The sequence below is a fragment of the Oryctolagus cuniculus genome, chromosome 17 (genome assembly GCF_964237555.1).
Source record: "Oryctolagus cuniculus chromosome 17, mOryCun1.1, whole genome shotgun sequence".
Taxonomy (NCBI): Eukaryota; Metazoa; Chordata; class Mammalia; order Lagomorpha; family Leporidae; genus Oryctolagus; species Oryctolagus cuniculus.
Genome location: NC_091448.1, coordinates 23156632 through 23180311, shown reverse-complemented (window position 1 = coordinate 23180311; position 23680 = coordinate 23156632). Strand labels below are relative to the sequence as shown.

Below are 23680 nucleotides of genomic sequence, written 5' to 3'. Positions count from 1 at the left end.
TCCGGGCCACCCTCATGTGGGCAGATTGTGGGCAACGGGGTCTGAGGCCAGAGTGGGCCGTGTCACCCACGCCTGCCCTGGGCACAAACCTCTGTAGGACGTGGCACCAGCTGCAGTTGAAGTTCAGGTCCGAGGCCATGCAGGCGTCACAGCTCTGATGCTGCAGGCAGGCTGCAAGAGAGAAGGCAGGCAGTGGCCGCTCGGCGCGCGACTCCCGCGCACCCCAGGGGTGCAGCTCCTGGGCCCTCGCGCCTCTGATTTCGCAGGACCTTTGAGCTCATTCGCGCGGCCCCCACTGAGTCTGCCCTATTCCTCCCTTCCTTCATCACCAGGGGCACAGGCCTTGAGCTGGAGCCGGGACCCCGCAGCAGGGCCTGACCTGCACCCTCATGGGGCACAGAGCCGCACAGGAGACAGACGCTCAGCGAGTATCAGACAAGGTAACCACAGGCCTCTGCTGAGGTCTCCGGAGGGAGGTCCCAGAGTGCTAGAAGTGGGTGCGGGGCGGCTCCCCCAACGGCCGGTGGTGAGGTTTCCTACAGCCACAGGGTTGAAAGCAACTTTTACAGGTCAGAGGGTTAAGGGAGCAGAGAGGTAGGAAGAACAAGTCTGGAGCTGGGGTGCCCAACACGGGGACCGTATCTGGGATTTGTGCTGCCTGGTAGACTGGCTGCGAGGATGAAATGACACCCAGGGAGGCCCAGTCACGCGCCTTGCTGTGACCACTCATGTACTCATTCCTCTCAAGGAACCCATGAGGCAGCGGGGGGCCGGCTCTCGGTGAGCAGCGGAGAGGCTGTCGTGGGCCCTGTGGCCACCTCAGGCCCTCTGTGGGCACCCCGTCCTGTGTCTGCCATGGTGTTGCAGGCCTTGGCAGGGGGCATGGGAAGCCATGGGTGGGAATAAGCAGCCAGATAGATCCCTCATGCCCTGGGCCTGGGGATGACCGCTCTCCAGCCGCACGGCCCCTGACATGCAGGGCGGGGCTCAGGGTGGCACCTGGCAGTGGCTGCTGACCCCAGGTGCTCTTGGCGTCCCCACGTACCAGAAAAGGGACACGAGGCTTGGAGACAGTCGTGGCTCTAAGAAGGGGCAGGAATGGGTTTGAATCAGGATCTGCCGGAGCCTAGAGCTCAGCCTTGAGGTTCCCCTGTGACCTCCCCCTGCCGCTGCCCCCACCGTCGCCCCAGGCCTCTCTGTGCACCCTGGGAAACAGCAGGTGAGGGCTCAAGAACTTGAGTCCCCAGTCCCTATGGGAGATCCAGATGGAGTTCCAGTTTCCTGGCTTCAGCCTGGCGCAGCCTGTCTCAGCTGCAGGCATGGGGGGGAGCAAACCACCAGATGGAAGATCTCTCTGTGTTGCTGTGCCTTTTATTTTTAATTTTTTTAAAAAAGATTTGTTTATTCATTTGAAAGGCAGAGTTACAGAGAGAAAGAGAGAGAGAGAAGAGAGAGCTCTTCCATCTGCTGGTTCACTCCCCGAATAGCTGGGGCTAGGCTGGGCCAAAGCCGGGAGCCAGGGACTTCCTCCAGGTCTCCCACATGACTGGCAGGGGCCAAGATACTTGGGCCATCTTTCACTGCTTTCCCATGTGCTCCAGCAGGGAGCTGGATTGGAAGTGGAGCAGCCGAGACTCGAACTCGTGCCCATATGGGATGTCTGCATCACAGGCAGTGTCACAATGCGGGCCCCTTGCTCTGCCTTTTAGATAAATAAAATCAACAAGTGTCAAAACAATGCTGCTAGCGATGTCTGCATCCCTTATCAGAGTGCCTGGGCCAGGTTCCAGTTCTGCGCTCAGTTCCAGCTTCCCGCTAACGGGCGCCTGGGAAGCAGCAGGTGATGGCCCAGGACTGGGAACATCCAGACATCCACAGGGAAGATCTGGATGGAGTTCCTGGCTCCTGGCTTCAGCCTGGCCCAACCCTGGTATTTGGGGAGTGAATGAGGGGAAAAGAGGCCTTTTGTCTGTCTGTATGCCTCTCTCTCTGTCTTTCAAATAAGTCAACAATTTTTTTTAAACTTAACAAGCACAGAGGCCCTGAGCAGCCCGAACATCTGCTGACCTTTACTCGTCTGTCCTCTGACGTCCTTCATGGCGCTGAATACACACAAAGGGGGAGGGGAGGGGAGAAGAGGGGAGGGGAGGGCAGGGGAGGGGAACGGAGGCTCCAACGCCCAGCCCATGTCCCAGAAACGCACTCCCAGGGCGGCTCACTGCTTCCGCCCCAGCCCCAGCCCTGTCCTCAGACGTCCTTGCTCCTAAATGAGGCTGTGTCCACGTGCTGGGACTGGCGTCCACGTTCACCAGTGCTCTCAGGCGTCCAGCCTCGATGCAGGCGGCCCCTCCTCCTCTTCTCCCGGCCACCCCCGCCCCCGCCCCGGGGAAGAGAGGAGAGAGGCGAGAAGCCCCACAGAAAGCAGGCAGAGGAAGCCAGGAGGTACCCTGAACCAGGCCGAGACATCCCAACCCTCTGAAAGATGCGAGTGGGGGTGCTGTCCTCCCCTCACTGCCCCCACTGTCCTGCCGCACCTCAGTGGTGACAGTGACGATGACAGACTTGGGATCACTTCCGTCCCAGTGGCCGCCCCCGGGGGCTCGGGCTGAGTGACCTCAAGCCCCCTCCTTCCCGGCTTTCAGTTCTGAGTTAATACCCAGAGTGTCGTCCTATCTCAGGCACACACCACACCCAGGCCCGGACCCACCGCTCAGTGTCACAGCTCAACCCTGCCTGCACGCGTCTGGCCCCTCTGCCAGCTCTGGGAGGGGGCCCCATGTGACATATGCAAAGTGAGGTGGCTGTGCCCCACTGGGTCAGTGACGAGCCTGGGACCTGCACCCGCACGGCCCCTACTCACTGGGCAATGGGGTGAACTCCACAGCCGACGTGCTGGTGATCTTGCTGGGGTCCAGCTCCACGCGGTGGTATTCAAAGATGGTTCTTCGCTGAGATTCTGAAAGGCAAGCACAGCCCGACGTCACAGCCTGACACAGCCACAGGCCCCTGAGGCCTGGACTTGGTGCCTGGCGGGGGGTTAGGACGAAGCTGTGGAGGGCAGGAAGCAAGCCCAGCACCCTGGGGTGATGATGCTGGCTTTGCAGAGACAGGAGGGTGGGGTGGACCTTGAGGAGGGCGCACTGCTCAGTGCAGGGGCATGGCTGCCCCTGGGGCCAGGACACAGGAGACCCCATGCTTCCCCACGCCACTGTGCCTTCACAGCTGCTGTTCCCTTCACCCATCATGCTCTTCCAGCCCATCTCCCCTCGTCTGCCCACCCTCACAGATCCAGCACAAGGGCTACTTCCTCTGAACAGCCTCCTTGCCCAGCACTCAGACCAGGGCCCTCCTCCCCTGCACTCACTACACCATGTGGACATGAGGCTCTATGTGGAGGGTGGGGGTGTGACACTGTGAGTCTCTGGTCCTGAACGTGACCCGCAGTGAGCGCTCTGCACATGTGCAGCTGGACAGGCTGACCTTTGCACCTGTTGACCACATGCCCCACCACCCCCTCCCAGGTGGAGACTTGAGCAAGGGTCAGGCCGAGAGCCAGGCCTGAACCCTGCCCAGGTCCCCGCAGAAACTTCCTACAGGATCTGAGTCAAGAGACCTGAGTTCAGGGTCTGCTTTTGGCTCGCTGGATGCCCGGAGGCAAGTCATTTGGGCCTCAGGTCCTTGTCTGTGGAGTGGGAAGACAGAAACACCTGCCATAGCCCCTTTCGAGGAAAAAACTGGAATTGCAGATGAAAAGGCGCTTCCCAAAACAGCAGCCGGGGTGCTCTGGCACCTCCCACTGCGCCACCACACCAGCCGGACTGGGGCTGCTGTCCTTCCGCTCTGGAAGGCACACAGCCAGCGGTCACAGAGCCTAGCAGTTTGGTTTCTCCTGGGGAAAGGGCCACGCCGTGTGTGGCTTGCCCAGCGGCCCGCCCACCACATGCACATCTGGAAACAGCATTCCCTTTGGGGAACTGTGCCCAGCCCAGTCCCAGTCCCCCTGGGACTACATCAGAGCCAAATCTTTTTTCAGGATCCCGCCTCCCTGGCCAAACAGCGATTGGTCCGGGGTTGGGCATCAGATGTGATCTGCACCAATCAGAGAGCTTCCCTGGGACTTTTCCGCTCTCTGATAGGGAAGCTGAGAAGATGCAGAAAGAGAGAGAGAGAAGCAGGAAGTGCTGCTGGGATGGGGTGGGGTGCTGACGGTGTTCCAGGTTCCGGAGTCCCGGGACCTGGCCTGGTGCCCACTTCCCGGTTATTCAGCTGGCTCTTTTTTTGGTAATGGGGCCACTTCAGTGTTCCCCAGCGGGCCCCCTTCCTGGGTAAGCCGGTTTGAATCGGCTTTTCTCAGAGCGGGTGGGGGCAGTAAGTCTTTCACTCAGCTGGTTTGCAGCAAAAGCTTCAAGGGGGCGGGGCTTCCACGGAAGGGCGGGTCCTGAGCCGGCCTGGACCCCACCCCCTGCCCCCCCTCCGGTGTGAAGAATCTAGGAGAGCGTTCAGCACTGAGCAGGCTCTCAGCTGCATCCCATCATTTCTTCATCCTCAGTCTTGGAATTGCGCCCTCCTACTGAACTCAGGATTGAACCCAGCTGGCCTGGCGCCAAAGCGAGTTTTCCTCCGCCACACGGTGGTGCCCAGCTGCAGGTTCACGGCGGACCCTTGGGCCCCAAAAACCTTGGGCCATCATCCTGAGCAGTGAAAAGCTGCTCTGGCTTTGGGGGCCTGTGAAGACCCCCAGGAACTAAACAGGAGTCAGCATCGGGGAGCCTGTGCCTGCAAGGCCAGCACCACCCATGGCCCTGTCCCCAGGAGCCTCCATCTGCCACCCTCGGGTCACACGATGCTCCCGGCCGAGTGAGAGGAGCAGGAGATGGGGAGACTGAGGAGACCATGCTCCTGATCAGAGCTGGATCTTTTGTAATAAGCTTTTCTCTCTCTTCCTTCCATCCCAGGAAGGATCAAGAAACAGGCCACACCTTAGGACAATAGTGAGAAAGAGCGGGCGGGATGAGGGGTGCCCAGGTAGGCGCCCACCAGGTGAGCACTGCCAGGCACCAGCTTTCTGAGAGATGGGGCGGGGCACGGCTTCGCCAGGTGGAGAGCTGTCAGGGAATGAAGTCGAATTTCAAGGGCTGGTGCTGTGACACAGTGGGTTAAGCCACCACCTGTGCTGGCATCCCATAGGAGCCCTGGTTCAAGTCCCAGCTTATGATCCGGCACCCTGCTAATGGAGTTCCAGGCTCCTAGTTTTGGCCTGGTCTAGCCCTGGCTGTTGTGGCCATTTAGGTAGTGAACCAACAGATGGAAGACCTTTCTCTCTGTGTCTCTCTCTCCCTCCCCCCTCCCTCTGTAACTCTGCCTTTCAAACAAATAAATAATTAATTAAAAAATCAAATTTCACTGCCATTCACTTCACAAGTGGAGAAGCTGAGATTCAGAAAAATTAACCCACGGGCTGATAATATTCTAAATAACACATTATAATTTACCAAGACTGGGGCCTGTGCTGTGGCGTAGTGGGTAAAGCCACTGCTGGTGGTGCAGGCATCCCATATGGGCGCCGGTTCAAGTCCCGGCTACTCCACTTCTGCTCCAGCTGTCTGCTATTACCTGGGAAAGCAGTAGGAGATGGCTCAAGTGCTTGGGCCCCTGCACCCACGTGGGAAATCCAGAGGAAACTCCTGGCTCCCGGCTTCAGATCGGTGCAGCTCTGGCCATTGTGGTCATTTAGGGAATGAACCAGCAGAATAAAGGTGTCTCTCTCTCTCTCTCTCTCTCTGCCTCTGCCTCTCTGTAACTCTGCCTTTCAAATAAATAAATAAATCTTTAAAAAAAAAAAAAAAAAGGAAAAGAAAAGAAAACGCAAGTCACAGCAAGAACTAGGTGAGCCCCCCACGCCAGGCTGGGAGCAGAGCTGGGTGGGGCCCCAGGCACAGAGCAGTGAGCTGGGCTCTGCCAGCAGGGCCAGGAGAGCGGTGGCAGGAAGGGGCCAGGGTGGGCGTGTGGAAACGTCTCTAATTGAAAACATGGGCTCCCAACAACTGCCAAGTGTTTGAGGGTACAGCTGTGGGCCTGTTTTAATTTCTTAATACACAGTCCTCCTGGCCCGCTGGAGACGGTCGCCTGGTGGATTCCTTTGCCAACATCTGGGGCTCGGCCGCTGATGACGCCCGTCCCCGTGACTAACAGATCCTCCCAGGGACAAGACGGGGGCAGCCCCCAGGCCGCACTGCTGGCGGTTTGAGACTTCTGTTTTATCTCTGTCTCTAGTCTACAACTCGGTAGTACCAAGGCCAGACGCCGAAAGCCCTGCCGCCCACCTGCCCAGCCAGGAGATGGCGCTGGCTTGAACTTAATTCAATGCCAGCTGCCCCTGGGAGAGCCTCCAGTTTGACCAGAAGTCCGGAGACAGAAAGGCCCAGCCACAGACTCCCTCCAGGCACAGATGACAATGGCATTAAAAACGTCCCTGGGCCGACGCTGTGGCGTAGCGGGTTAAGCCACCACCTGCGACACCAGCATCCCGGTTCACGTCCCAGCTGCTCCACTTCTGATCCAGCTCCCTGCTAATGCACCTGGGAAAGCAGCAGAGGATGGCCTAGGTGTCTGGGCCCCTGCATCCTCATGGGAGGCCTAGATGAAGCTCCTGGCTTCAGTCTAGCACAGCCCCAGCCTATGTGACCACTTGGGGAGTGAACCAGCAGGCGGAAGATCTCTCTGTCTCTCCACTCTCTCTGTAACTCTGATTTCCAAATAAATAAATAATCTACAAAAAAAAAAAAAAAAAAAAAGTCCAGGGGGCCATACTGTGGCGTAGCGGGTAAAGCCATCACCTGCAGTGCCAGCATCTCATATGTGTGCCAGTTCGAGTCTCGGCTGCTCTTCTTCTGAACCAACTCTGCTATGGCCTGGGAAAGCAGAAGAAGATGGCCCAAGTCCTCGGGCCCCTGCACGCGCGTGGGAGACCCAGAAGAAGCTCCTGGCTTCAGATCAGCGTAGCTGCCAACTGGGGAGTGAACCAGCAGATGGAAGACCTCTCTCTCTCTCTCTCTCTCTCTCTCTCTCTCTCTCTCACATCTCTCTGTGTAACTCTGCCTTTCAAGTAAATAAATAAATCTTTTTTTTTAAGTCCAGAAGATGGCTAGGGGAGCAGTCTCCACGCATTTGTTCATTGCTTTGCTCTTTTGGTCACGCATTCAGTCAGTCATCTGCAGCCCCAGAGGGACCCCATGGCGCTCTCAGCTCAGAGGCAGAGGCAGGGGGATGGCTCCCAGCATTAAAGCCAGGTAGAAAAAAGGGCAGAGGAAGAAGAAAAGGCGAGAGGGAGCAAAGCAGCAGCAAAACAGAACAGGAAGCGAGGGAAGCCCCACGGGGATCCAAACCCTCCAATTTTAGAGTCCTGTCTCAGGGCAGGCAGGTGCAGGGAACGGCAGAGCCGCTCCTCCCCGGCACGGCACGGCACGGCACGGCTGCCCCCGGCAGGGCACTGGGACCTCCGCCCCGCAGCCGACACAGAGGACGCAGAGGCCTCTGGCACCATCTGGACTCAAGTGGGCCTGAGAAAGGCAGGCTCTAGCCTTCGTCATAAAGCCGCTAACCAGACCTCCAGCGCTCCTCATGCCGCCGTGCTGCTGTGGCTCTGGTGCCGGGCAGGAGGTGCAGACTTACTCAAGCAAATGACAGAGGAAATGGCGCTGACTTCTGCCTGTCCCTGCAGCCAGAGAGACCGCCGTGCAGGGCCCCAGCGCTCTGCTCACAGGTGCACCCAGGGCAGGCAGCTCTGCGGACCCCCTCCCGGCCCAGGGAAGAGCGAGGCCAGCTCTCCTGAGTCCCCTTCCCTCGGCTCCAGGAGGGAAACTGAGAGTGTGGGTGGGGGTGGGGGCGAAGCCTTTGGAGCTGGGGGCGGGGGAGGGGATTCAGTAGCTGGGGGAAGTCCTTGCCAGCGGGGAGTCAGGCTCCAGGCCTCACAGCACCCCAGGCAGGGAGGGGGCCGGGTACGAGGACAGCGACGCCACCTTCTCTGTGCAACTAAGCTGGCTTGCAAGACGGGGACATCCGTGGGGATTACAGGCTCTGCGGGCCAGGGGCTCTCCCGGAACTGTCTTGCTCAAGCCCTGGTTATTTGGGGCCTCTTGTTATCTGCAGCTCAACTTAATCCAAACAAATCCCTACCTGCTGGGCTGAGTATCAGACCCATCTAACCGCTTAGCTGCGTCAAATGATGCTGGCATTAAAAACGTCCCTGTCTGGGCCGGCGCCGCGGCTCACTAGGCTAATCTTCCGCCTAGCGGCGCCGGCACCCCCGGGTTCTAGTCCCGGTCGGGGCGCCGGATTCTGTCCCGGTTGCCCCTCTTCCAGGCCAGCCCTCTGCTGTGGCCAGTGCAGTGGAGGATGGCCCAGGTGCTTGGGCCCTGCACCCCATGGGAGACCAGGAAAAGCACCTGGCTCCTGGCTCCTGCCATCGGATCAGCGCGGTGCGCCGGCCACAGCGCACCGGCTGCGGTGGCCATTGGAGGGTGAACCAACGGCAAAAGGAAGACCTTTCTCTCTGTCTCTCTCTCTCACTGTCCACTCTGCCTGTCAAAAAATAAAAATAAAAAAAAAAAATAAAAAACGTCCCTGTCACCTCCAAAAGCATGGACGGGCATGGACGGACTGGGCCCATCTGCAGCCCCGCAGGCCGCCCGGCTACTGTCCCAGGGAGACACGGGCGTGGGAACGGGCTCCGCTCCCGGACCTCCTGAAGTCCACGCCTGAGCATCCACGCTCACAACCTCAGACAACAGGGATGCAATTTCCGGAACACTTCCACCCAAACTCAGGTGGGAGCAGGCCCTTGTTCCCAGGATCACACAGAGGTGAGGGCAGGGCAGGGCCTGCTCCCGCTTCCCCGCGGCTGGATCCCCAGACAGCATCAGTCATCTCGGAGGGGGCTGTGTCACCGAGCGAAGACACCAACTGCCACAGAAGCCACGGGACAACGCCGTGGCTGTGGCGTCTGACCTGTGACCCACCAGCGTCGGGGTGTCACCGGCTCCTAGACCTGCCCTGTTTGCTACAATTCCCAGTGTCTCGCTGGAATGTAAAATTCTGAGTTGTAAATGATAGCATGGGAAGAACTTTTGCTTTTTGTTTATTGTAATTTGAGAGGCAGAGAGACAGAGACAGCAGACGGAGCGCTCCATCCACTGGTTCACTCCCCAAATGCCCACCGTGGTCAGGGCTGGGCTGGGCTGAAGCCAGGAGCCCAGAACTCAATTCAGATCTCTGATGCGGGTGGCAGGAAGCCATCACTGCCGGGTTAGAATCCGAAACGGAGGTGAGACTCGAACCCGGCACTCTGATAAGGGCTCTGCACTGGCATCTTCACTGCTAGGCTGGTTGCCTGCCCCGGGAAGCTATTCTCATACAGGACCACAGGGCCAGCGTGGCAGGCACAGGGCCAAACCCTCTATATGCAGGATTGCGTTCATCTTCATAGTAACTCTGGGAGGCAAAGTATCACTCTTCTGCCCACTTCACAGATAAAGAAATAAACCGCAGGGCCAGCGCTGTGGCGTAGTAGGTTAAGCCTCCACCTGTGGCACCAGCCTCCCACATGGGCTCCGGTTTGAGTCCCCACTGCTCTACTTCTGATCCAGCTCTCTGCTGATGGCCTGGGAAAGGAGTGGAGGATGGTCCAAGTGCTTGGGCCCCTGCACCTGCATGGGAAGCCAGGAAAAAGCTCCTGGCTCCTTGCTTCAGCGTGGCCCAGCTCTGGCCATTACAGCCATTTGGGGAGTGAAGCAGTGGATGGTAGACCTCTCTCACAGTGTCTCCCTCTTTATATATAACTCTGCCTTCCAAATAAACAAAATAAATCTTTTAAAATGAATAAATAAACCCAGACCACGGTGGCCTGGTACACAGCAGGGGATCAGAAGGCAAGTACTGGCTGTACGCCACCAACACACGCAAGCATCCCGGCTCCCCCAGCCGTCACAGCGCGGTGCTGCCTCGCCCCTCCACAAGAGGGCGTCCTGGTGGCTCCCGCGCACCTCCCTTCTCCCAGCCTGGCACGGCCAGGGTCGAGTTCAGAAGGTTCCCAGCCCCATCTAGCACAGAGGAGAAGATCAGACAGGAGCCCCTCCCCAGAGCCGCCTGGGGTCTGCGGCCGGTGGAACGCTGCACTCACAGCTCGGCAGCTCTGAGCCTAGTGTCTGCCTAGCCCTGTCAGTGGAGGAGGCAGAGCTGGGGGAAGACGCACCCCCCTAGCTACTGCCCCATTTGACAGACGAGGCAAGTGAGGCTAGAGAGGGGCTGTGGTTTGCCAAAGGACAGAGGTAGCGGCCTGGCTGGGACTGGATTCCTGCCCCGACACCTTGTGATATTCCTTTTATCTGCTGGGGTGGGGAGCCGCTGTGACCTGGGAGGACTCAAAACCCGCTCTTGAAGGTCTTTGGAGGTTTTCCAAGTGGAGCAGGTGCTGAGAGGGACTCTGCCTCCCTCCCCCTCACCAACCAGAGCAGCGCCTCCTACTGGCGATTTTGCAGAAAAAACACTCCTCGTGCTGCGCCAAAGAAACGGGGCCTGGTTGCGCCTCCTTTCCTCCCCTGACCCTGCCGTCTCCCCCCCCCCCCCACACCTGGCTGGGTGCCACCGACTGAGGGGACTCACCTGGCACACCAGGGGCCGGGTTGAGGATCATGAAGGCATCTGACAGGCCCGCTTTCACGGGGTGCTGGGAGGAGCTGATTTCCAGGACAGACATAGGGATCTGCGGTGGGGAGAAGCAGCTCCGTCCACCCCAAAGACACCGGCCAGCCCTGCCTTCCCCTCCCCACCCAGCCCCGGTGCCGGCCTGCTCAGTCAGCCCTGGGAGGACCCAAAGACATCTCCATGCCGGTGTCCCATCCAAAACCAAGGTTTCCCGCACGTCCACGCAGGCCACAGCCGGGGGTCAGCCTGGATCCCGATCCCACCCTTTCATTCATCTCCCTCCCCTATCCGCAGATCCGGCTAAGTCATTGCTAGGTGGCTCTCAAATCCGTCTCCCTGCTCTAAGCTGCGGGCGTCTTGACCCCAGATCATCTCCCAGCAACTCCTCCAGGCCCCCAACAATCTGTTCTCCGCTCCAAAGCTACAGTGGCCTTGTTTCTAAAGCAATTCTGCACCTCCTCACTTTCCCCTCCAGCCACGCACGGTCCTGCCACAGGGCCTTTGTGCACACCCTCCTCTCTGCTGGAACACACCCACTCTCCTCTTTGCTTCCTTACCTCCTATTCATCTTGCACATTTCAGGTCTTTTCCCCAGAGAAGTTCCCCTACCCCTCCGCCCCAGTCTCTGGCAAGGCGAAGAGCCCCGTGCCAGGCTCGACCAGCACCTGGTAGCTCCTCTTAGGAGCACTTGTCTCAGTGGTGAGCCTCCATTAGTCCCCATCATTTCTGTCGCTCCCAGAGGACAGGGCCCACAGGTCACCAGCTGCACCCTCGGCACCAAACCCTGGACCTGGTACCCCGTAGCTTCTCTCCAGACACCTGCTGCAGGCAAGCCCCCGCCAGCCCTGCAGCCAGCCCGCTCACCTCTTTGTAGCCGAAGACAATGCGGCCGTCCCGGTGCAGGGCTGCCTGGAAGGTGAAGCTGCCCCGGTCCTCACGGCCTTGGAGGTAGACGTGGTCCCACTGAACCACAAAGACTGTCCCTGCAGAGCGGAGTGGAGGAGACCTGGCTGCACGGGGAGAGCCCCGCCCAAGGCAGCCACAGCGCAGTGGCCACCGGACAGTTCCCTTTGAGGTTGCAAATCTAAGGGAGCAGGAAATGGGCACCCCCTCAAACACCAGCCTGGCCCCCAAGCGGTGGAGGACCCCGTGTCAGCCGCTGGACAGCAGACCTGATGGTTTTTTACCCAACACACACCCTTCCTGTTTGCCCGCCTGGACCCCTGGAGTCAAAAAGGAGAAAGAGGAGAAATAACACTTCTCCCGGGACAGGTGGTACTCGAGGAACCACCTGGTGAGGATAAGGGATAGTACAGACCCTGCCACGTATGTTACCCCACTACGCACCAGGCACTGCCATGTTATCCCATGAGATCCTGGAGGCAGCAGGCATTTTGTGCCCATTTTACAGATGAGTCAACTGAGCCCAGAAAGGTGGAACAGCTGCCTGGCTTCGGGACTTCAGGCAAGTCCCTTGCCCACCCTGAGCCTCAGACCCCTCCAAGGGGCCTGACCAAAGGGATTGCTGGAGCTGAGTGATTTAAACTCTGAGATCTCATCTCACCATTGTCCAGGTAGGCAACTGTGGAATTGTCGGAGTAGCCGGGGTTGAAGTTGGCCATCAGGGGGGCCACGTACTGCGTGGCTGTGAGCATGCGGTGGGTCACATCTCCCACGAAGATGAAGCCTAGGGTGCGAGAGGTGCAGCGAGTCCCCAGAGATGGCCCCGGGGGAACTGCTTCTGGGGGTCTCTTGTCCGAGGGCAGCAGGGCCTGTCCCGATGGGGCTGGAGGCGGCTGGGACCCCTGGTCTGGCACGTATGGGGCCAAGTACCCAGAGCAGAGACGGCTCTCCCACCCCTCCTGTCCCTGGGGAAGTGGCAGGTGCAGCTGGCGTGTACAGGAATTGATGGGTCCTCCTGCCAATGGGGAGCCCGTTCCCAGGAGCCAAGGTTCTCAGCACTGGTCCCCCTCTCTCCCTCATTCATGCACTCAGAATTACAGGGACCCCAGGGCTGCCCACACTGGCCCGGCACACACACACACACATATGCATGCACACACGGGTCAGCAGAGGTGAGGGGGATGTCTGACATCCCCCAAGCTCCCTCTCGAGAATGGGGCTCCCGACAGAGCCATGCACCCAATCCTGTCTCCAATGGGCCCCAGAGTTCAGGCCAAGATCGCCGACCCTCCCCCAGGCCCCATGGGGCAGCCTCACCTCCAGTTGCTATGGTGATCTGCCGCAGAGGATGCCCGTAGAAAGGGAAGTCGAAGGACAAGACAACTCTCTGCGGGGGACGGGAGGAGTCAGCGCGGCCCCACGCTTGTCTGGACACGGTGGGGGCAAGTACATCCCAGGCAGGTCCCTAGGGCCACAGGCAGGCACCCCCACTCTGGCCAAGCCCCTGGGCATCTCTTGGGGAGTCTGCCCCTAAGCGCAGCCCTCAGGCCACAGCCATGGCCGCTGCCCAGGTCGGGTGGGCTAGCAGCAGCCTCCCAGCCCGGGGCTTCCCGCGGGGGCCCGGGGCACTCACGGACGCCTGCCGGTGGGTGTTGGAGAGGACTCTGTGGACCTTCACGTAGCTCCGATTCGCCTGGGCCACATCTACCCACAGTTCCCGGCTGCGGGGCTCGCTGGGGCCGTACAGACGGGACACATAGTAGCTGTGGTTGTCCTCCTACCGGCACCCAAGACAAACCCCAGGGGCCATGAGCAGCCAGGCGTGCAGGGACTACCTGGCACCTCCCCGCTCAGATTTCCTGTGAGAGACTGTACCTGGGGCAGAGAGGGCAGTGTAGGCCTGGGAGCCCCTGGGGCTCAGCTGGGCCCGGGACTGCTCATAGTCCTAGCCCTAGCCGTAACCCCAGCCAAACGCACACCCTCCACGCCCAGGCCTGGCCCAGCTATTCCCAGACAAACGCCCAAGGCCGAGCCCGGCTTAGAGCACAAGGGAACAGCAGGATGGACCCCGCAGAGCGGCCACCTTCGGGGATGTCCCTGACCAACAGGAAGACATCGTCCATGCCCTTGAGAGAAGAAACCAGGATCGTTGAATGTGCCTGTCTAACGGTGGAGGCTGGCCCTTGATCTTGGTGAGTTGCTAGTCTGAGGGAAGAGGTTGGGCTTCTGAAAGCAGGGCTCGCCTGTGGGCAGCTGGGTTGAGAAGGGGGGGCTGGGCAGCAAGGAAGCGTTGGGAGCTTATTTTTGAGCCACTACTGTGGGCCTGAGCAGGGAAAATCAACAAGTCTGGCCCAGGGGCTGGGGACTAGGTGCCCCTGCAGAGGCCCACTCAGGCCAGGGTTTGGAGGGGGCCGGGAGACGGCTGGCAGAAAGGGCGATGGCATCGCATTCCCTGGCTGCGGGAGGCACAGAGCCGGTGCCGCCGCCCCTGCAGAGTCCTGGGCGCTGCGGGTCACTGGTCAGCCTGCTGGCAGCAGCAGAACAGAGCGTGCCGTCCCTGCCAAGCTGCCAGCTGCCCAGCCAGCCCTTGCCCTGGGCCCAGCAGGGACGCGGGCTCCTGCCCTCCCCACCCACTGGGAGGCAGATGCTCTTCTGATAATTGAGACACTCTGGGGACCTGGGGGCCGGCGCCCCGCTGAAGATGAGTGAAGAGTGGGGAGGGGTGGGGGGGCGGTCATTCCCCCTGCCGCAGCCTGGCTCCCTCCCTCCACACCGTCCCAGGCATGCACACACACACACACACACACACACACACACACACACACGCTTAAAGTAGAGTGAAGCCCCAGGCTGGCCCCGCCTCCCCCTGTGCAGGCTTCCACCACAGAGCGCCTGAGCCTGGGCGGCCGAGCAGCAGCAGAAACCCCGCTCACAGTCCTGGAGGCTGGCGAGGCCCAGACCAAGGGGCCAGCAGACTTCGCAGGGGACCGCACACAGCTCCCCAGAGACTGCGGGACGACGCCCCGGCCAAGCTGGGACTAACACCCACCAAGGGGGAGCCCCAGAGGCTGATGGGCTTCAGACACCGACTGAGGGCTGGGCTACCCCACAGCCTAAACCCCACTCCTGTTGGGCAGGTGGTAAGGTGCAGTACACAGGGCATTTCAAAAGTTCCTAGAAAATGGAACCTAGAAAATGGCCCCGGGCTGCAGTGTCAGCATCCCCTATGGGCACTGGTTCAAGTCCTGGCTGCTCCACTTCCAATCCAGCTCCCTGCTAATGTGCCTGGGAACGTGGGAGACCCAGAGGAAGCCGGACAGACTCAAGTTCAAGAACTGGCTCCGTTCCATGATCATCAGTGCCCTCATCAGTCACCTGTCTCATGGGATTCTTGAAAAGATATGGCCAAGTTTACCACCACGAAGCTCTGAGTGCACAGGGCCCATCCCCCCACGGGCATCTGGTGAGCGGAGCCTTTACAACGATTGCACTGGACCTGTCCCAGCAAGGCGTTGCGGGCAGAGCTGCCAGCCCCATCCTAAGTGCCCGCCACGACAGTGTCACTTCTGCCTCTCTCACTGACGCCCGGAGGCCCGCCAGGCACTTCATTTCTGACAGCGGGGCTGCATTTACCTTGGCTGAGCTCAAGACCTGTCTGGACAGGAACTCTGGCTAAATTGTCACAATCGGCTGTCACCTGCCAGCCAACTGGCAGGTGGAAATGTTGGGGCAGACAACCAAGGGTGCCCTGCAGGGCCTGCCGGAGAGGCCTGGCCAGCGCTCAGCTGGGTCCCGTCCAGGAGGCGCTGCCGGCGCTGCTGGGGGCGGGCCCCCACCGGGGCTCAGGAGACCAGCAGGGATTGTTCAGGCTCCCTGCTGCTCAGAGTGTGCCCCAGGACCAGCAACCCTGGCAGCGCGCACGGGAGCGCGTCAGAGATGCAGGCTCAAGCTCAAGGCCCCACCCAAAGCCTCTGAATCCACATTGGCGACAGCTTCCCAAGGGGTTCTGCGCAGAGCAAAATTTAAGCTGCACCCGAATTCGGATGTTGCCCCCAGCGGCACATTAAGCCACTACTCAGGAGGCCCACGTCCCATCCTGGAGTCCCTGGGATCAAGTTAGGCCCCCTCTTCCCATCTGATTTCCTGTTAAATAGCCTAGGAGGCAGCAGACAATGGCCCAATGACTTGGGAACCTGCCACCTCTGTGGGAGACCCGGATGGAGCTGCAGGCTCCCAGCTTCGGCCTGACCCAGCCTTAGCTGTGGGAAGTGAACCAGAGGATGGAAGAGCTTTCTCTGTAACTCTCTCTCCCTCTCTGTCATTCTGCCTTTCAAATAAAAAAAATAAATTAAAAAAAAAAAAAAAAACAGACGTCACTCAGTTTTGATCCCAAGGAGATGATAATTAAGAGCTCACACTGCAATGGCAGATGCTGTGGGTTCTTGTGCTGGTCATGCCACTCACCAGCTGTGTGACCCTGGCAGGTGACGTCACCTCTCTGTTCCCAGGAAGGAAACGCCTGCCTCACGGCTGTGTGGACTAACCATGGAATGAGCCTCCACTGTGTCACCTGCCGTCAGGACTGCCCTCGCCTCAGGCCTCCAAGTGCGATGGCTTGACCATGGTTTGTCTTCTCCAAAGCTCGTGTTGAAATCTGGCCCGGGTGTAGCCGTGCTGGGAGGTGGTGGAACCCACAGGAGGTGAGCAGATCCTGGAGAGATTACTGCCATCCCCGCAGGATGGCACGAGATGCGGCAAGAGACCCCGGGTGTTCTGTCTCCCACACACGGCCACTCGCCCTTCATTCTCCAGCGGTGTTACGAGGCAGCCCGAGGCTCTTCCAGGTACAGCCCCCTGATCTTGGGCTTCCAACCTCCAGAACCACGAGCTACGTCACTTCTGTTCTTTATAAATCGCCCAACATCCACGTGGGTGCTGGGCCACTTGGGACACCCACATCCCATACTGGAGAGTGTGGTTGGAGGCTCAGTTCCACCTCCAGGTCCAGCTCACCTGCTCATTGTCACCTGGGGAGGCAGCAGGTAGTGGCTCAAGTACTTAGGTCCCCGCCACCCACGTGAGAGACCTGCATGAGTTCTGGGCTCCTGGCTACAGCCTGGCCCAGGCCCAGTTACTATAGGCATTTGGGGAGAGAACCAGCAGATGGGAGATCTCTCTGTGTCTGCCTCTGTCTCTTTATCTTCTAAAGAAATAGAAATAATAAACAAATACATTTTAAACAATGACTCCGTCTCAAGTATTCTGTTACAGCAACAGAAAATGGAGTCAGATGCCACCCAGCAGCCCCAGCCATGTTCACAAGGCCCACACGGCACACGTGTCATCATGCAGGCACAGTGAGGAGACAACCTCGCAAGGGAACCCAGATTAGACCAAGGCATCCTGGCCTCTGCGTGCAGCGGGTAAGGAGGTGTCAGAGTGGGGAGGCTGCCCGGAGCAAGCCTGGGAAACGCACGTCTGGATTAGCTTGGAGGGCAGGGTGTGGCCTGGCTTTCCAGCCGAGATTTCCCGCTGACCCAACACTGGCAATGGAAGACTCATCCCATCCTGGCACCGACTCCACCCGTGCAGGCCGCTGGAGGAAGCTGGCCTGCCTGAGGGTCTGTGCGGCATCAGTGTGTCTCATAGAGCCCCGGCCACACAGGACAGCAGGAAAAGAGAAACTGGCCTCCCCTCACTCACGGGGTCCTAAACGGCCCGCTCCCCGCTGACGGCTTTCCTGCCTGTGTGTATAATCTCCCAGAGTCGTCATCCGGGCGATCAGCCAGTTTTGCGGGCTGCTTCTGCTACATTTCCGGAGATCCGAAGCAGTTTTGGTGTGAACAGTGTGTGTCCCACTGTCGCTTACAATGGCTTCGCATCAGTCCACTCAGAAGAAACCCACACTTCTCCCAACGGTTTCCCGGTTACCGGCGCTCAGCAGCCCTGGGACGAACTCACCGATGCACTCTCCGTGTCCTGGGTGAGTTCCCTGCTTCAAAGCCCCTGGGAGGGGCACGGCTCCCCTGACCCAGGGTGGGGGCACGTTCCCCTGGCACTCAGGCTCGCCGTGGGGGTCGGACGGGCTCAGATCCGAGGCCAGGAAGCCCTCTCTCTCCCTGAGTCCCTACTCTCGCCTGCGATGCTTTGGGGTCTTTGGGGTTAACGTTGCATCAGTGATGCTCTGAGCCGTCTGTGCAGGCTTCCACCACAGAGCGCCTGAGCCTGGGCGGCCGAGCAGCAGCAGAAACCCCACTCACAGTCCTGGAGGCTGGCGAGGCCCAGACCAAGCGCCAGCGGACTCCGTAAGGAAGGCTTCGCAGAGGGCGCCCTGTTGCTGCACCTGCGCGATGGGAGGGCCGCGTGGGGCCCCCCGGAGCTCCTCCCTGAGGGCACTGATGCCACTCGTGAGGGCTCCACTGTCACGAGCGGGGCCGTCCAGAAGAGCTCGCCTCTCCACCCTGCACTGCCGTGGGCAATGCCTCTCCGACACACTCAGACTGTAGCAGACACGGTGGCTGTCTGAGCTGACCCACAGGATGGGGACCGGCCGTCCCAGTTTGCCTGGCACTGAGGGGTTTCCCAGGGTGCTGGTATTCAGCGCCCAGACCAAGCCCGTCCTAGGTACACCGGCTGGTCCGTCCCGGGGCCGGAGCCGATCCAGAGCCCATCCAGCGTTCACCACTTCTAACCCTGTGCGAGGCCCGTCACCTCCCGCGGTACCTCTGTGCCAACAGTGTTCCCAGAAGACGGGGACGGCACAACCTCAGAGCGGGAAGAGGTTTTCCCAAGACAGACAGCCCAGCTGGAAACCAGGCAAAGGGAAAAAACGGGTAAAGGACTTCAACCAGTATTTCTCCAAAGATATACAAATGACTAACAAGCACAGGAAAAGTTTCTTAAAAAAAAAAAAAAAAAAAGATTTATCTATTCCCTGGTTCACTCCCCAAATGGCCACAACAGCCAGAGCTGGGCCGGGCTGAAGCCAGGAGCCAGGAGCTTCATCTGGGTCTCCCACGTGGGTAGCAGGGGCCTGTTAGGAAAAGAGTTGCAGATTGGTGCCTCTTCCATGGGGCACCAAATGTTAGGAAAAGAGGCACAGAACAGAGAGGAGGCAGCGCACGAATTTACCAGACCCCAGAAGGTGGCAGTGATGGCTCAAGACACTGGGTTCCTGCCACCCATGTGGGACAGCCAGACTGCGCTCGCGACTTCCAGCTTCAGCCTGGCTCAGCCTGGCCATTGCAGACATTTGAGGGAATGAACCAGTGGGTGAAGACCTCTCTCTCTCTCTCTCTCTCTCTCTCTCTTTTTCTCTTTCTCTCTGCTCTCTCTGTCCACTTGTTTCTACCTCTGACTCTCAAATAAACAACATTTTTAAAAAGAAAATGGATGATCATTTTCTTAAAAATAAATAAATACATACAGGGGCCAGCATTGTGGTGTAGCATGTTAGGCCACTGCCTAAGATGCCAGCAGCCCATGTGGGCACCAGTTCGAATCTCGGTTGCTCCACTTCCAATTCGGCTCCCTGCTAATGTGCCTGGGGAGAAGAGTGGAAGATGGCCCCAATGCTTGGGTCCCTGCGCTCATGTGGGAGACCCAGAAGAAGCTCCTGGTTCCTTCAGCAGATGGAAGCTCACTCTCTGTGTCTCTCCCTCTCTCTCTCTGTAACTCAGCCTTTCAAATACATTTACAAAATAAATCTTAAAAAAAAAATCAGGCGGTAACACATGTTGGCAATGAGGAGGAGAAACTGGAAGAACCGTGACACGCAGCTGGGGTGAATGTGAACCGGCTTACTCACTCTGGAAAACAAGGCGGCGGCAGGATGCTCACACGCCCCCGAGGCGGGCCTCCAGAAGCCCGCAGAGTTGACAGCAGGCTCTCAAACCAGTCGGTTCACACCGTGTTCACAGCCACCAGGAAAGGAACAGGGAATCCGTGGGAATCGATTCAGCCACAAACACCGCAGGGGGAAGACCAGCCAGGGAGGGCCTGGCTACAGCTGTATGATTCCAGTGACCTTTCCTAGGACAGGTGACACTGGAGCACTGGGAATGTGGTTTCGGTACACGCACGCGGGGACGCATTCAGAGCCGGGATCGAGCGCCCAGGGGTGTGCATCGCCCTCCGGGGCTCGCGGTGGCGCCCCTTTCCTCCGTGGCCTTCCACTCCACCATCCCACCCCAGCTGTCCTGCTCCTCAGTCCTCCAGGATGGGGAAGACAGAGCCAAACGGGATGCGAGTGGGCAGGCTCCCTGCAGGGCCACCCCAGGGCTTGGACCAGGGTGAGGTGGGGGCGGCAGGCACTTCATTCACAACAGGTACAGCGGAGCCAAAACACGGAGGAAGGCACCAAGAAGTTGTAATGCAACATTTTAAAGGCAAATTTGAAATGACTGTCAAAAATGTGATACGTTGATAAACAAAATGCCGACGTTTTAAATAAAGAAAGGAGCAGGGCCAGTGCGTGGTGCAGCAAGCCGGGCTGCTGCTTGCAATGCAGCGAGCCACATCCACGTGCGCGGCTTCGAGTCCTGCCTCCATTTCCCATCCACGTTCCTGCAAATGCAGACCCTGGGAGGCAGCTGGAGATGGCTCCGGTGTTTGGGAAGCGAACCAGCAGATAGAAGGTGTCTCTCTGCCTCTCCCGCTTGCTATCACTGATTTTTCAAATAAAATCAGAGTTACAAACAGAGAGAGAGAGAGAGAGAGAGAGAGAGAGAGAGGTCTTCCATATGCTGGTTCACTCCCCAATTGGCCACAACGGCCAAAGCTGTGCCAATCCGAAGCCAGGAGTCAGGAGCTTCTTCTGGGTCTCCCACGCGGGTACTGGAGCCCAGGGACTTGGGCCATTTTCCACTGCTTTCCCAGGCCAAAGCAGAGAGCTGGATCAGAAGTGGAGCAGCTGGGGCCGGCACCACAGCTCACTAGGCTAATCCTCCACCTGCGGTGCTGGCACCCCGGGTTCTAGTCCTGGTTGGGGCACCGGATTCTGTCCCAGTTGCTCCTCTTCCAGTCCAGCTCTCTGCTGTGGCCCAAGTCCTTGGGCTCCTGCACCTGCATGGGAGACCAGGAGGAAGCACCTGGCTCCTGGCTTCGGATCGGCGCAGCACGAGCAGCCATTTGGAGGGTAAACCAACAGAAAAAGGAAGCCCTTTCTCTCTGTCTCTCTCTCTCTGTCTAACTCTGCCTGCCAAAAAAAAAAAAGTGGAGCAGCTGGGACTCGAACCGGAGCCCATATGGGATGCTGGCACTGCGCTGCCACAGTGCAAAGTCATTTCAGAGCTTGAGGTACAAGGAAAAATCAGTAACAAAGATGAAGAGGGCAAAAACAAATTGAAAATCTTTGGCTATCCTCAGAGAGAGATCTTTCACTCACAACACAAGAACAGGAGGATTAAAAAAGAAAATAATCAGAATAATAGAGGTCTTTAAAATGAACAATACAGTAGTAGAAATAGAAAGTGGAACAATAATAACAAACTAATAAATAAGCAAAAAAAGGAAAAAAATATGGATGATGGAAGCGAGAAGAAAATTCAAGGATAATTGCAGACACAGTGTTTCTCGGAGAGAAATCGTAGGAAGGAAAGGCAATGGGAGGCAGAAAAGCATCATAGAAATCAAACAGGGGCCAGTGTGGTGCCGCAGGCTTGAGTCCCGGCTGCTCGGCTTCCGATCCAGCTCCCTGCTGATGCGCCCGGGTGGGCAGGCAGAGAATTTCTCGGGTACATGGGCTCCTGCCACTCATGTGAGAGTGGCAGTCCAGCCCAGCCCAGCCTCAGCAGTTGAGGCCATTCAGGGAACGCACCAGTGGATGGAAGCTCTCTCTCTCTTTCTATAATTTTGCCTTCCAAATAAATAAAATAAATCTTAAAAAAAAAAAAAAAAGAAAAGAATTTCCAGAACCAGTGGAGGTGTGTCTCCAGACTGAAACACAGTCCTTGGATACCCAGTACGGGCAAAGGCATGGAGCCAGCGTGAGTTAAGAGCACAGGGAAGGGGAAGGGGGGACAGGAAGCACCTTGAACGCTTCCAGAAGGTGGCGGAGGGTGGAGGGGTGGGGGTGGGGGGTACAAAGGTCAGGAACAAGAACACCAAACCTCTACACGATGACACCGGAAGAGAATGGCAAGACTTCAAACTTCTGAAGGAAGCTTATTTTTAACCTCGAGTTCTATATTCAGCCAAACCATCAATCAAGTGAGATGACAGAACAAAGGCATCTTCAGAGGCGCAGGTACCCAAGAGACTCGGCCTCCTGTGCGCACTGTCTCAGGAGGCCACACAAACAAAGGGTGCGGCTGGACACAGAAGACTCAAGGTCAAGGGAACAAGGCAGCCCGCAAGGGAGAGAGAGGACAGACAGACCGAGGTTCCAAGGACGAAGGGGAAGGGAGGGCAGGCGGCTCAGGCTGGAGGAGAGGCTAGGTGGGAAGAAAGAGAACTGACCCAGAGCACACGGGAACCTCAACTGGAAGGCAGCGGATGATGTGCAAGACAACGGACAACGCAGCCATGTAAGGCGGCCAATTAAGTGCGTGGGGGTGGGGTGGGCTGGGGGAGTGGCAAGGGAAAACAAAAATTATCCCAGACACAGTGACACCCGCTTGTGGTGCACGGGACTTGTGTGGCAGAAAGTGGATTGTGCGGACTGAGCGCAAAGATGAGAGCCCAGGGAAAGCCTCGGGGGCTCGGGGCCCAGCAGAGCGGCCAGAGCTCCACCCGCCGTGACAGGGGGTCCCCAGACAACCCTACACCCCACAACCACGATCACGAGGCAGGGGGCAGGCAAATTACTTGGAAATGAGGAAGTGAGCCCGAGAGAACCTCTCAAGGGCGCCGGCTGCGGCAGGAGCAGGGGTCGGAAGGGGGGCGGGACTGCTGTCCTTGTACTCGGTCAGCACTGTTTGGTCTTTTATTTTCCTTTTCCGATTTGCTTACTTAAAAGGCAGAGTCACAGAGACTGGAGGGAGGGGATATCTTCCATCCTCTGGGTACCTCCCCAAATGCCCAAAACAGCTGGGGCTGAAGCCAGGAGCCAGGACTCCATCCGGTTCTCCCGCAGGTGTGGCAGGAATGCAAGCACTCATCCTCCACTGCCTCCCAGGGTTGCATTAGCAGAAGCTGGACTGGAAACAGATTAGCTGAGTCTCGAGGTTGGCACTCGGATATGGGATGTGGGTGTCCCAAGTGGGAGCTTAATACCCACCCACTGTGTGACCTCATTGACCTTTGGCATGGACTTTTTAAAGAAAACGCTCATGGAAACAAAGAGATAGGGGGCCAGTGTTGTGGCAGAGCAAGAAAAGCTTCCGCCTGTGATGCCAGCATCCCATATTGGTGCCAGTTTGTGTCCCAGCTGCTCCGCTTCTGATCCAGCTCCTTGCTAATGCACCCGGGAAAGCATCGGAGGATGGCCCAAGTGCTTGGGCCTCTGCCACCCACATGGAAGACCTGGATGAAGCTCCTGGCTCCCCACTGTGACCATGTGGGGAGTAAACCAATGGATGGAAGATCTCTCTCTGTCTCTACCTCTTTGCCCCAGGCACCTCCCCCACGCCCAGGGACACACTATACACCACCCCCCATCACAGAAGCTCTGAAACGTTCACAGAGACAGGCACACATGCAACACACGCAAACACCCAGACACACGTGCACACACAGGCACGCACACAACACAAGAAAACACCCGGACACTCGTGCACACACAGGCACGCACCAACACAAGAAAACATTCAGACACTCGTGCATGCACATCCTGGCTGATGCGCACACTTCCCAGAAAAGCACACTCTTGGATTTACCCCTAGACACCCCGGGGACCCAGCCTCCCAGGACAGCACCTCCTCCAGGCTCCGAGCTGCCTACTCCCTACACCCCCAGCCCCACGTCAGCCCTGGGCACAGAAGGTCTTTCCAGAAGCTGCACCCTAATTGCTCTCTCCACCTGGCCTGTGCCTCTGCAGCCTCTGCCCCTTTGGGGTCCCCCAGTCTGTGGGTGGAGCAGACTCGAGGCGGGGGAGGGCTCAAGCTGGCGGTGGGGATGTGACTGATGCCACTTGCAG

General features: G+C 58.5%; 1 protein-coding gene across 2 annotated transcripts in view; it reads right to left on the bottom strand.

Moving 5' to 3' along the window:
- The window catches only part of PLXDC1 (plexin domain containing 1), a 44469-nt gene that overhangs the window by 12825 nt on the left and 7964 nt on the right, over nucleotides 1-23680 (bottom strand). For both annotated transcript variants that reach the window (XM_070060762.1, XM_008271394.4), the window contains exons 3-9: nucleotides 13238-13381; nucleotides 12922-12991; nucleotides 12266-12388; nucleotides 11566-11684; nucleotides 10660-10759; nucleotides 2861-2956; nucleotides 90-171 (exon numbers count right to left, since the gene is read on the bottom strand). In XM_070060762.1, coding sequence (XP_069916863.1) covers nucleotides 90-171; nucleotides 2861-2956; nucleotides 10660-10759; nucleotides 11566-11684; nucleotides 12266-12388; nucleotides 12922-12991; nucleotides 13238-13381 — 734 coding nt within the window. The remainder of the gene's footprint in view (nucleotides 1-89; nucleotides 172-2860; nucleotides 2957-10659; nucleotides 10760-11565; nucleotides 11685-12265; nucleotides 12389-12921; nucleotides 12992-13237; nucleotides 13382-23680) is intronic.